Here is a 13,922-nt window from a genome sequence, read left to right on the forward strand (position 1 = left end):
TGTGTGTGTGTTGTTTTGTGTAGTTTTGTGTAATACTGTGTTGTTGTGTGTAATAGTGTGTGTGTGTGTTGTTGTGTATAATACTGTGATGTTGTGTGTAATAGTGTGTGTGTGTGTGTGTTGGTGTGTGTGTGTGTTGTTGTGTGTAATAGTGTGTATGCTGCAGTGTGTAATAGTGTGTTGTTGTGTGTAATAGTGTGTGTGTGTGTGCTGTGTGATATAGAGTGTTGTTGTGTGTACTAGTGTGTGTTGTTGAGTTTTGTTTAGTTTTGTGTAATACTGTGTTGTTGTGTGTAATAGTGTGTGTGTGTGTGTTGTTTTGTGTAGTTTTGTGTAATACTGTGTTGTTGTGTGTAATAATGTGTGTGTGTGTGTGTTGTTGTGTATAATACTGTGATGTTGTGTGTAATAGTGTGTGTGTGTGTGTTGTTGTGTGTAATAGTGTGTGTGTGTGTAATTGTATGATTACTGTCTTCCAGCTCACTTCAGTCCAGGAGCCAAAGGCAGAGCCAGAGGAGCTAATGCTAATGCTAGTGAAGGTCAGTGATGACCTGAATCCAACACAGTCTCCGTACACATCTGTACAGATGTTACTGTAAACTAATAAACACAGTTCCTCAGCTTATGAGTCAGTGTCAAAATATTTACATTTACAGTACATTACAGAACACACACACACACCACTCAGGTCAGGAGCGTCACTCGAGGGCACCTCAGCTGTGGATGTTGAGGGAGGCGACAGTGCTGTTTCCCCCAGTAAATGTAGGTATTGTGTGTTTAAGGTGTCAGTGATCCACTGAGAATAAACTTCACACATTAGATATTAAACCCCCCACATTCTGGGGAGTGGTATTTCCCACTCTGTGACTGGGAAATTCCACTTTGTGTCAAGGGGGAGTTCAGAGCAGGTGGGAGATATTGGCTCCAAGCAGCAGACTAAACAACACTCACTGTGTGTGTGTGTCTGTGATTCTGTTTGTGTGTGTCTGTGATTGTCTGTGTGTGTGTGTGTGTGTGTGTGTGTGTGTGTGTGTGTGTGTGTGTGTGTGTGTGTGTGTTTATCTATGTTCTGACTGTGTTCCATCTGCATTTGTTTAGTTTTTAATGAAATTAAAACTAATATATCAATTCAAAATTCACAGAATGGATTCTCACTCTTTCTTTTTCTCTCTCTCTCTGTCTCTCTCTCTCTGTCTCTCTCTCTCTGTCTCTCTCTCTCTCTCTGTCTCTCTCTGTCTCTCTCTCTCTCTCTGTCTCTCTCTCTCTGTCTCTCTCTCTCTGTCTCTCTCTGCAGAGTGCCGGGTGATGAAGGCCGGTAAAGGACAGAGAGTTTCGGCTAAAAGTCCAGGTCCAGTTCGTCGCAGTAAATCTCCGGCTGAGTCCAGTGAGCCCTTCATTATGAGATAACCACTAAAATACATCATCCTTCACTGAGCCCCCTGACTACACACACTCCCCTACACCTGACTACACACGCACCTCTACACCTGACTACACACGCACATCTACACCCGACTACACACGCACCTCTACACCCGACTACACACGCACCTCTACACCCGACTACACACGCACCTCTACACCTGACTACACACGCACCTCTACACCTGACTACACACGCACCTCTACACCTGACTACACACGCACCTCTACACCTGACTACACACGCTCCTCTACACCTGACTACACACGCTCCTCTACACCTGACTACACACGCACCTCTACACCTGACTACACACGCACCTCTACACCTGACTACACACGCTCCTCTACACCTGACTACACACGCTCCTCTACACCTGACTACACACGCACCTCTACACCTGACTACACACGCACCTCTACACCCGACTACACACGCACCTCTACACCTGACTACACACGCACCTCTACACATGACTACACACGCTCCTCTACACCTGACTACACACGCACCTCTACACCTGACTACACACGCACCTCTACACCCGACTACACACGCACCTCTACACATGACTACACACGCTCCTCTACACCTGACTACACACGCACCTCTACACCTGACTACACACGCACCTCTACAGCTGACTACACACGCACCTCTACACCTGACTACACACGCACCTCTACACCTGACTACACACGCTCCTCTACACCTGACTACACATGCTCCTCTACACCTGACTACACACGCACCTCTACACCTGACTACACACGCACCTCTACACCTGACTACACACGCTCCTCTACACCCGACTACACACGCTTCTCTACACCCGACTACACACGCACCTCTACACCAGACTACACACGCTCCTCTACACCTGACTACACACGCACCTCTACACCTGACTACACACGCACCTCTACATCTGACTACACACGCACATCTACACCTGACTACACACGCACCTCTACACCTGACTACACACGCACCTCTACACCTGACTACACACGCACATCTACACCTGACTACACACGCACCTCTACACCTGACTACACACGCACCTCTACACCCGACTACACACGCACCTCTACACCTGACTACACACGCACCTCTACACCCGACTACACACGCACCTCTACACCTGACTACACACGCACCTCTACACCTGACTACACACGCTCCTCTACACCCGACTACACACGCACCTCTACACCCGACTACACACACACCTCTACACCCGACTACACACGCACCTCTACACCTGACTACACACGCACCTCTACACCTGACTACACACGCACCTCTACATCTGACTACACACGCACCTCTACACCTGACTACACACGCTCCTCTACACCTGACTACACACGCTCATCTACACCTGACTACACACGCACCTCTACACCTGACTACACACGCACCTCTACACCTGACTACACACGCTCCTCTACACCTGACTACACACGCTCCTCTACACCTGACTACACACGCACCTCTACACCTGACTACACACGCACCTCTACACCTGACTACACACGCTCCTCTACACCTGACTACACACGCTCCTCTACACCTGACTACACACGCACCTCTACACCTGACTACACACGCACCTCTACAGCTGACTACACACGCACCTCTACAGCTGACTACACACGCACCTCTACACCTGACTACACACTACCTGTACACCTGACTACACACACCTGTACACCTGACTACACACGCACCTCTACACATGACTACACACGCACCTCTACACCTGACTACACACGCACCTCTACATCTGACTACACACGCACCTCTACACCTGACTACACACGCACCTCTACACCTGACTACACACGCTCCTCTACACCTGACTACACACACACCTCTACACCTGACTACACACGCACCTCTACACCTGACTACACACGCTCCTCTACACCTGACTACACATGCTCCTCTACACCTGACTACACACGCACCTCTACACCTGACTACACACGCACCTCTACACCTGACTACACACGCTCCTCTACACCTGACTACACACGCTCCTCTACACCTGACTACACACGCACCTCTACACCTGACTACACACGCACCTCTACACCTGACTACACACGCACCTCTACAGCTGACTACACACGCACCTCTACACCTGACTACACACGCACCTCTACACCTGACTACACACTACCTGTACACCTGACTACACACACCTGTACACCTGACTACACACGCACCTCTACACATGACTACACACATACCTCTACACCTGACTACACACATACCTCTACACCTGACTACACACACATCTGTACACCTGACTACACACATTTGCACTCCTGAATTCACACACCTGTGCATCTGATTACACACGCCTGCACACATCACTAAACCCACCTGTAAACTACACATAATTGTACACATGAATAAAAACACCTGTAAACTCCACAAACCTGTGCACCGGATTACACACTCCTGTACACCTGACTACACACATCTGCACACCTCATCACACACACCCATACACCTCACTACATACACCTGTACACCTCCTCACTACACACACCTGTACTCTGCAGTCATCATACCTCACTAAATACACCACTCTCAGACGCTTCATGGCTGAATTTCTGTTTTGTTTTCATTGTTTTAATAACATTGTCCTCTTGTTGTGTCCATGTTGTCCTCGCACGTCTCATCTTTTCAAAATAAAAGTCATTTTCAGTGTTTAGTGCTTGTTTGTGTTTAATCCTCACTAACCCACACATTGTTAACCCTTTCATCATTCTTTGTGTGTATCTCTCATTGGGGTTGTATGTGTTTGTGTGACATTGGTAACAAACATGGACACTGTGTGTATGTGTGTGTGTGTGTTTCAGCTACAAAATTTTGTTGTGTGCTTTGTGTTGGTGCAAGTGGATCAGACACAGCAGTGCTGCTGGAGTTTTGAAGTGCCTTATTATCACTGCAGCGCTGAGAATGATCCACCACCCGAATCATACCCAAATCATTATTGCTCTGTGGGGGTCCTGACCGTTCAGAACTGGGGAAGGGGGTTAAAAGTATGCAGAGCAACAGATGTACTAGAGTAATTGTAGAATTACAATGTGCTCCTGTGGACAGAGGGTAGTTACAAGGAGGTGGTTTTAATGTTGTGGCTGATTATTGCCTCTTCACATCGCCACTGAACCATGGGGAAATTTTAAAAACAGGGTGGAATTCCCCTTTGAAGTGTAAAGTAAAGAAGGCACTGAACAACTGACCCGTCACTATAGCAACGGCTGGGTCCGGACGGATCTGTTGGCATTAGGCCGTGTTCTGAGAGGGGGCGGGGTCTATGGTTCTGTTCATTAGTGCGGTTCCAGAGTCTTTGTGAATCAGCTTTAACTATGGACGGACACACACACACACACTCTCACACACACACACACACACACACAGTAATAAAGGTGTCCTAGCAACTGGCACCATTAAAACACACACACAAGCACAAACGTGCAAGCACAAACAAACATGCACACACATACGCACAAACACACACACACACACACACATATATACAACAAACGAACACAAACACACCTACAACAAACACATACATACAAAAAACACACAAATGCGCACACACACACATATGCTATAAACATGCACACACACATATAACAGATGCACACACACATTACTACCTCTCTTCCTTTTTCTTCATTTCTTCAGTTAATTATCAAACATTTATTTCACTCAACTCTTTCCCTCTTTCTCCTTCCTTATTTTTTCATTTCATTTTGCTTCTGTAAACTTTGAGGATTCTCACTGTTATTTTTCAATACTTCCCTCCCTCTCCTCAAACCCTCCCCCCTCTCTTTCTCTCTCTCCCTCTCTCTCTCTCTTTCTCTCTCCCTCTTTCTCTCTCTCTCTCTCTCTCTCTCTCTCTCTCTCTCTCTCTCTCTCTCTCTCTCTCTCTCTCTGTAGCTAATGGTACTGGTTCCAGTAGTCAGTTGTCGACCCCGATCTCTAAACAGTCTCCAATCTCCACTCCCACCAGCCCCGGCAGCAGCCGCAAGCAGAAGGTACACATCCCTTCATCTCTCTCTCTCTCTCTCTCTCTCTCTCTCTCTCTCTCTCTCTCTCTCTCTCTCTCTCTCTCTCTCTCTCCGTTCCTCCATTTCACAGTGTCCCACACTCTCTGAGGGCAACTGCAGCAGTCCATGTTTTTTAGAGCCTCATTTAAGCAAACCTTCATCATTTCTACACTGTCCTCTGTACCCTGCGGCTCACAGGAACGAAGCGGTTTATTCTTCACAGAGCGGGTCGCCCACACAAGGGTGAGATTTCACAGAATCTGTTTCTAACCCTCCCCCTTTTGGCCCTCAGGACCTGTACCTGCCGCTCTCTCTGGACGACGACAACGATTCGCTGGGAGAATCCATGTAAGCTCCTCCCATGTCTGCTGAGGGCCTGTCAATCAAACCCGATCAGCCAATCTCAGAGGTACCTGGGGTGTTCCACGAGTCTGAAACGTCACATCGCCCCCTAGTGGTGTGGAGGAGGCACTTTTTTCACCTTCGCTGTCGGCTCTGAGCCTGACCCGGCTCGGCGGCAGCGGTCAACCGCGCTGTTTGCTGCTTGAGAATTCGTTTGCATCATTTACATTTCCCTCTTTTTTAAAACGTCTGAAGTGTTTGAAGTGCCGCGTCTGCGTGTGCAGGGCATGCGCAGACGACTGCGACACGCTGTTGTTTTTAACGCAATGAAATGCGCTGATTTTTACGAGCCGTCTTGTTTCTCTCATGTTTTTAAAGCGATTTTTTTAATCCTGAGATCAAAAGGAACTGATTTTAAAAACGCGTGGCCTCTTTTACGTTTCGTCTCACGCTTCTCCGCCGCCTGCTTCTGTGAATTTTAAAGCAGCAAATGGCATTTTTACTGAGGTGTGTTTTAAAACCCTTACTGCAGCATTGATACTTTCTATTACTCTGTTTTTGTAAAACCCCTCTCCTGTCTGTGCCATGGTCTCGGTGTGTTTTCAACCAATCAGCAGCCTTCTTTAAATGGTGGGCGGGTCAAAACCCCCGGTTCTGACCCCCTCCCCCACTTTATATGTGTGTATATAGCTACAGGACTGTACAGTCGTCCTCTTTCCTCACGTCTCCGAGCCGCTCCGGGCCTCGTTCGACTTGGCCACACTCTCCCTTCTGTGTTCCTCTGTGTTTGTAGTCGGATGAAGTTCGGAGCCGCGCTCTGTTTCTCAGAGGGAAACTTCGCATGTTTTTGGTGTTTAACTTTAAAAATGATGCAAAAAATATAAAAAAAAAAAACACAAACTAACAATTAAACAGAGATAAGACCAACCAAAGCCATAAGATTAGGGCCTTTCCGTGAGAACGAGCACAAAACTTTCCCTGATTTTGAACGGAAAAGATAGTAGCGTAAAGGGAACCTGAACTTGGAGAGGAACGTTTTTTTTAAGCGAACTGTGGTCAAGTAAAACATCTTCTGAAAGCTCTGAAAGCCAAAGTTGTGTTGAGCTGAAGGTTCCTCTGCTGATGCTGTAAATAAAGGCATGACTCAGACTAGTCCCTGCTTAGATACTCCTTTAAAAAAGAGAATATGAATTTAAAATAACAGCCAGTGTTTTTACAGTTTAGGAAACTTGAGATTTTCTATCGTTGAGAAATGATGAGGGTTTTTTCTTTAATGCATGGTGGTGTGTTCTGTCTCTCGGAGAAAGAGAGAAACAGGAATTTGCAGAACCACGTCTGATTTTCCCAAACATCTCCAGCTCCAGACCTCCGCAGCTCCACCTTCCGCATTAAAAACGTCACTCCTTTTACTTTGGATACGGAGCTCCACTCTCGACGTGCTCTTCCCTCCCAACGTCCACCTCGTTAACTTTAAAGCAACAGTAGGTAATGTTTTCCCCCTAAAATTCCAGCTTCAGAATCATGATGATGCTCCACTGAGCTGTAACAAAGAGAACAGAGCCTCTGTCCCTGCCACTCTGGGATCAGCACTGCGGAATCTGCACTATGTAACTTCTGGAGGAGGGTAGGACGCCATCGCTCACCTCCACCCTCGCGCTTGAATTCACATTGGTGCAGTAGAAGTGAGTTACGCTCTGTAGGGGGAGCCCTACATATCACCTAGTGTTGCTTTAACAGTGCACTCTGATTGGCTGCTCTGTCTCAGAGAGGCGGAGCTCTGCAGCTGGCCCCTCCTCCTGGTTTTTAGTCGATCTCTTGGCGTCACGTGTCCCATTTCACTTCCCCATGCGTCCTGTCGTCAGAGAGTCGGGGGTTTCTCGCTGAGTGCCGCAGCAGCGCTCACCACTCTGTAGTTCAGTAGAGCAGCAGTTCCGTAGAGCAGTTCAGTAGAGCAGCTTTCTGTTTGGTCAAAGACTAACAATAAAAAAATAAAAAAAGATTCAGTCACTCTTCATAATGTACACTCACCACGACGTTTTCCACTTTAACTTTATAAAATGTACAAAATATCAGCCTCCTTCCCTCGCTCCGTACACTTCAGAAGCTCCTTTGTTATTATTATTATTATTATTATTACTTCTTCTACTACGACTTTGTGCCACTTTTAACAGCAGACGGAGAGAGTGTCGCCTCCTGTGGTGCCTTTTTTACACTGTTGTGTTTTTTAAACTCATTAAAGTAAAAATAAGAACATGAAACTCCCGCTGTTCACCAGAAGTGATCAACTGTTTATAAACCTCTCTGTTTCTCTCTCTCTCTGTTTCTCTCCACCTCTCTCTCTCTGTCTCTCTCTCTCTCTCCCACTCTCTTTCTCTCCACCTCTCTCTCTCTCCACCTCTCTCTCTCTCTCTCTCTCTCTCTCTCTCTCTCTTTCTCTGTGAAGTGGTGATCATTGTTTAACTCCATTTCTGCTGGTTCTGCTTCTTTCTCGTATTTTTGGATCGTTCTCTTTCGGGGAATTCCTCAGATTTTCTCTGGTTTAAAGATGAAATGTCACTTCCTCTGGTGATGATGGTGATGAAGATGATGATGGTGATGAAGGTGATGATGATGATGAAGATGATGATGATGTATTCTTGCTGTGTCATCGTGATTGTTACAGTGATGTCATTATGTGTATTAACTCTCCTTTTTTAATTAAAATGAGACATTATTCCACTCTTTTGACTGTGATCAAATAATGTTCTTATTTATTAGTTTGGGTTTTTGCTTTTTTCCCCATTGCCTCCACTCCCCGTGTTTCCCGTTGTATGTTTATATCCCGTTGCTATGGAAATTAAGTCTGTATCCATATGAACAGTGCATCACCCGTGCTGAAGGTTTTCTTGCTTCTTCTCAGTGAAACACCAACAAAGGGTTTCATTTATATAATAATTATATAATAATAATATTATAAATATATATTAATAATTCATAATTAAATCAAATTAAATTTCTGAATTAAATCAGGAGCTTTAAAAATAAACATTTAAGACAGACCCAAAAACACAGCTGTTTTTATTATTCACTGCAAGTTTTTCATTTCCACCAGTTTTTCCAAAATTATATAAAAAAATCCAATTAAAGTAAAGTTACAGTAAAGAGGGAGAGAGAATGAGATTGAGAGAGAGACAGCGAGAGAGAATGAGATGGAAAGAGACACAGGGAGAGAGAGAATGAGATGGAGAGAGAGACATGGGGAGAGAGAGAATGAGATGGAGAGAGAGAGATGGGGGACGGAGAGAGGGAGAGGGAGACAGACAAAGAAAGGTTGAAAAAGGAGAGATGGAGTCTAACAGGAGACAAAAGGGTGGAAATAAAAGCCTCTATTACTATTCCAATCATGGTCCTGTTGCTATTTAACCCCCCCACTGCCACCTCGCATCCCCACCGTTGCCACGGAAACACACCACCTTGACTCAGACGTCTGAGAACTAATTGCCCCAGGGGTGAGTGGAGACAAGGAGACCCTAGAATTTAAAGTAGAATATTAACATAGAATATGATGCAGAACCAGACACATGCAGGCCTCTAGGGGGCAGTGTAAGAGTGGCTTTAAAATGTAGAAGAAGAGTCAGTGGAGGAAATGATACCTTCATGAAAGGTGCAACGTTATAATAAAAATAATACAATAAACATAACAATGATAAATCAGTGATGATCATGTTTTGTGTCAAAGTACAGACTCCCAGTGTAAAATATCACTGCAGTAAAGGCCTTTGTTTACTAAAGTAACAGCAGTATCAAAGTAAAAGTCCCATGAGTCATCATGGCTTTAACGTCCTGGTATCGTTTCTGTAACAAGACTCCAGGTAATCGCCTCATTTCAGAAAAAAAACACTTCAGAGTCTCTACAGTGTCATTAATGACTCTGTCACTGATCTCTATTAAAAGTGTCATAAAGAGTAAAGCACTGAGGCACACTGTGTCCATCAGGTAGAACAGTGTATGTGATTAAGAAGTGACTGTATCTTTTAAGGTGGAGCGGTGTGTGTGAGTACAGTAGGGACCAGTAGAGACTAGTGTAGTCCGATAGAGACCGGCAGAGACCATTGGAGACCGGTAGAAACCAGTGGAGTCCAGTAGAGTTCAGTAGAGGCCAATGGAGTCCAGTAGAGACAGATAGAGTCCGGTAGAGACCAGTGGAGTCCAGTAGAGACAGATAGAGTCCGGTAGAGACCAGTGGAGTCCAGTAGAGACCGTTAGAGACCAATGGAGTCCAGTAGAGATCGGTAGTGACCAGTAGGGTCCAGTAGAGACCAGTAGTGACCAGTAGGGTCCAGTAGAGACCAGTGGAGTCCGGTAGAGACCGATAGAGTCCAGTAGAGACCAGTGGAGTCCAGTAGAGACCGGCAGAGAACATTGGGGTCCAATAGAGACCGGTAGAGACCAGTGGAGTCCAGTAGAGACCGGTAGAGTCCAGTAGAGACCAGTAGAGACCAGTGGAGTCCAGTAGAGACCAGTGGAGTCAGTACCATAAGGTAGAAAAAGAGGCAGGAGTTTATGAACAATGATCTGTCATGTCCCGACTCAGTGCCCTGTCTGTTCATTTCTATCTGTCCCTCTATGTCCTTTAGATCAATAAACCTGATTACAACCGTCACCCAGCACCCCATCTCGTCCTGTCTGGAGAACCGCCCGAATTTCTGATAAAGTGGCCACTGGGGGAAGTTGGAGGGTGGGTGGGGGAGGGGGGTGTTTCTGATAAAGTGGCCACTGGGGGAAGTAGGAGGGTGGGGGGGGGGGTGTTTCTGATAAAGTGGCCAGTGAGTATTTAGAGAAAGCTGTGACTCACTGTAGCTTCAATTGTGTTAGTTTACTGCCCCCTGCTGGCGTGAGATTATATTCACACATAAGTCACACACTGCATTCTCTCTCTTTCCCTCTCTCTGTCACTCTCTCACTTTCTCTCTCTCTCTGTCACTCTCTCTGTCACTTTCTCTCACTTTCTCTCTCTCTCTGTCACTTTCTCTCACTTTCTCTGTTTCTCTTTCATATCAAAAGAGAGAGAGGTAAAAGTGAGAAGAGAAATAGAAGTATAGACTTGTACACAATGAGAGAGAGAGAGAGAGAGAGCATTTGTGTACTGGTCAGAGTGGGCGGTGCTTATATGTTGGGGGCGTGGCCTGAGGGGGCAGTGTGAGAGACTGCAGACAGAAAAACAGCTGGACTTTAAGGTAAGAGTCTGTTATTTTTTCCTCTTCACTCGTTTATTTAATCAGTTCTGTCCATCAGTCCAGGACTCTTCCAGTCCACCTTAAATAGTGCAGGTGTTATATTCTGGCACCTCAGCACCTGCATAATCACCTGGAGAGAACTGCACTGTTAAATTAGTGTGTGTGTTTCTGTGTGTGTCCCTCTCTCTCTCTCTCCCTCTCTCTCTGTGTGTGTGTGTGTCTGTGTCTCACTCTGTGTGTGCTGAGTGTGTCTCTGTGTGTGTGTGTGTGTCTCTCCCTTTTTGTGTATGTGTGCTGAGTGTGTGTGGATGTGTGTGTGTGTCACTCTCTCTCCCTCTGTGTGTGTGTGTGTGTGTGTGTGTGTGTGTGTGTGTGTCACTCTCTCTCTCTCCGTGTGTGTGTGTGTGTCTGTGGAACTGGGCTGATTAACAGAAACTTAAAATATATAAAAAAACTTAGAAAATATCAGTGTTTAATAATATTATTATTACATGATTAGAGACTGATTTATTACACACCTGAACAAACACACACCTCACCCTCAGCCAGGTGAGCATCTCTCTGTCTGAAGAGAGCACTGTAGACTCTAGGAGAGAGTGTATTAGAGAGAGTGTGTATATGTGTGTGTGTGTGTGTGTGTGTGTGTGTGTGTGTTTAGGAGTGTGTTCTCTGTGCTGGATGTGTGCCTTATGGCACTTTTCCACTGCATTGTACTGTCTCTACCCTCTGTTTGGTGCCTGGTTGGTTTTTCATAACGTTAAGCGGTGTTTACTCGTGGTGTACTGGCGTGTTGTTGTTGTTGGGGACTGAACACAGCTCCGTCATCAGTTCAGACAGATCAGTAGAGTTTGTTCCTTCCTTGTTGCAGCGTCCAGCTCTCGCTGGATTCTTTCATCGGCCACCGATCCAAGGAGCGTTTGAACCTCTTCAAAAGACCACAGCGTAATTTCACGAGCTGCCGTCGTGAGTCGGATAAAAACAAACGTGATCTCTGCTGCAGCTGGAGATTTTACAGATGGAGAGTTGGTGCTGGTCGTCTGCGTTGCGTGGCGTAGAGTGACGACTCTCTCTGGACAATCAGCGCTCTGCAAGGTTTACACGCCACGGTTTAGTCTCTACTCGACTCGCTCTGAACCACGAGAGAACAGCCACTAAACAAGAACCCGCTTCCAGAACCAGGACCTGATTCACCTGGTGGAGGAGGAGCGACTGTTGAGAAAAGCAATAACTAAGTAGTTAATAATAATATTTATGGTGTTTTAAAGAGGTTAATCCTGTAGTGTTTATAATAGCAATATTTATAATTCATACATTTACATATTACACCGCTCTACATTCGCAGCATTGAGCCCTATGCAAGGTTCACAGCAATGAAGTGAGGTGTAGTGCCCCCTGCTGTAGCCCCCCACCATTTCACGTCTCTCCCATTTCCCCACACAATCATCACAGGGCGTCTGGGTCATTCATAGGCTTCATTTTTCACAGCAGCACCTGGCCGCCACACTCCAGCACTCGGTACACAGACGGAGCACTTTCCTGATCAACACACACCTCATTACAACATGCACAGTAATACACACACTCACACACACACACACACACACACACACACACACACACACACACACACACACAATTGCCTCAATGAAACCCAAAAACCAAAACATCTCAAAGACAGGTAAAACCAAGAAACTCTGAAAATCACAGAGAATATGGAGCTGCTGAGCACGCTGGGAGCTCCCCATGAGTCTCAGCTCCTCCCAGTCCTTGGACACTTGTACCGCCCCCTCAAGGTTTGTGTATTTAACAGTGAAATAATATATTTTTTACAGTAAAGAGATGTAAAAATGAGTGAGTGTTTTGGCTGATAAACGTATTTACGGTATTTTACTGTTTTACAGAAACTGTGTTCACCTTTTGACAGTTTACATTCATTTACAGTCAAGGTTTTACACTTTTTCATCGTAAAATTTACAGACATTTTTTACAATATGGATACCATGGGACCAGAGTGTGTGTGTGTGTGTGTGTGTGTGTGGGGGGGGGGGGGTTGGGTTGTGTTTGTGTGTGTATCAATTAAATAAAACAAAAATACACTGAAAAAACTCTACGGAAACAGATGTGAAATGTCCCATAAATTCCTCTTTAAACCCTTCACAAACACTTCAACTTCCATTAATCCCCTTTTTATCACTCCTCTACATTCCTCCAGAGAGAGAGAGAGAGAGAGAGAGAGAGAGAGAGAGAGAGTGAGAGCATTCTCTCTCTCCGTGCTGAAACATGTTGGAGAGTTTTATCTCCCATGTCTCTGTCAGACTGAAATAATCCAGATAACACACCAGGGTTATGTTCCAGTGCCCCGTATGCTCCCTACTCTCTGCTTCCTGCTCCCTACAGAGGGAACTGTGAACATTAGCAGGTTTATAAAGAGTGAGGGACAGTCTCAGTCAGGGATTGAGGGGCAGGTCTGATCTGATACTCTTACAGCTGTACAGCGACAGAGAGAGGCAGTGTGTGTGTGTGTGATTATGAATGGCTCCAGTTTTCATCACCCTCAAAGGAGCAAGAGCCTGCAGTATGTCGGTATTATCACTGTAATATCAGCACACACACACACACACAAGGTGAGGTTTACAGTGCAGACAGAAGCAGAGTTAATATTATGTTTACCCTCATTGTCTTTCCTTCTCTCTCTCTCTCTCTCTCTCTCTCTCTCTCTGATGACATCATGAGGAAGTTCTTGTCTGTACTGTGTACTACAACCATTCACAGGAGGAATCAGGGCGTGGCAGAGAGAGAGTGAGAGAGCAGGTAGTGTTTGTGGGGGTTGAGAGAAAGAGAGAGCAGGTAGTATTTGTGGGGGGT

The 13,922-nt window shown here is 45.8% G+C and overlaps 1 protein-coding gene across 1 annotated transcript; it reads left to right on the top strand.

The window, feature by feature from the left end:
- Positions 1 to 479: 479 nt before the first annotated feature.
- LOC136684326 (neuronal migration protein doublecortin-like) lies at positions 480 to 8,551 on the top strand (the record flags this gene model as incomplete). The annotated part of the gene is made up of 4 exons (XM_066659146.1): positions 480 to 539; positions 1,295 to 1,384; positions 5,390 to 5,487; positions 5,792 to 8,551. Coding segments are annotated over 4 exons (308 nt in total), but the record flags the coding sequence as incomplete, so codon positions are not given.
- Between the last annotated feature and the right edge of the window lie 5,371 nt (positions 8,552 to 13,922).

The sequence above is a fragment of the Hoplias malabaricus genome, unplaced genomic scaffold (assembly GCF_029633855.1).
Source record: "Hoplias malabaricus isolate fHopMal1 unplaced genomic scaffold, fHopMal1.hap1 scaffold_260, whole genome shotgun sequence".
NCBI classification, from domain to species: domain Eukaryota; kingdom Metazoa; phylum Chordata; class Actinopteri; order Characiformes; family Erythrinidae; genus Hoplias; species Hoplias malabaricus.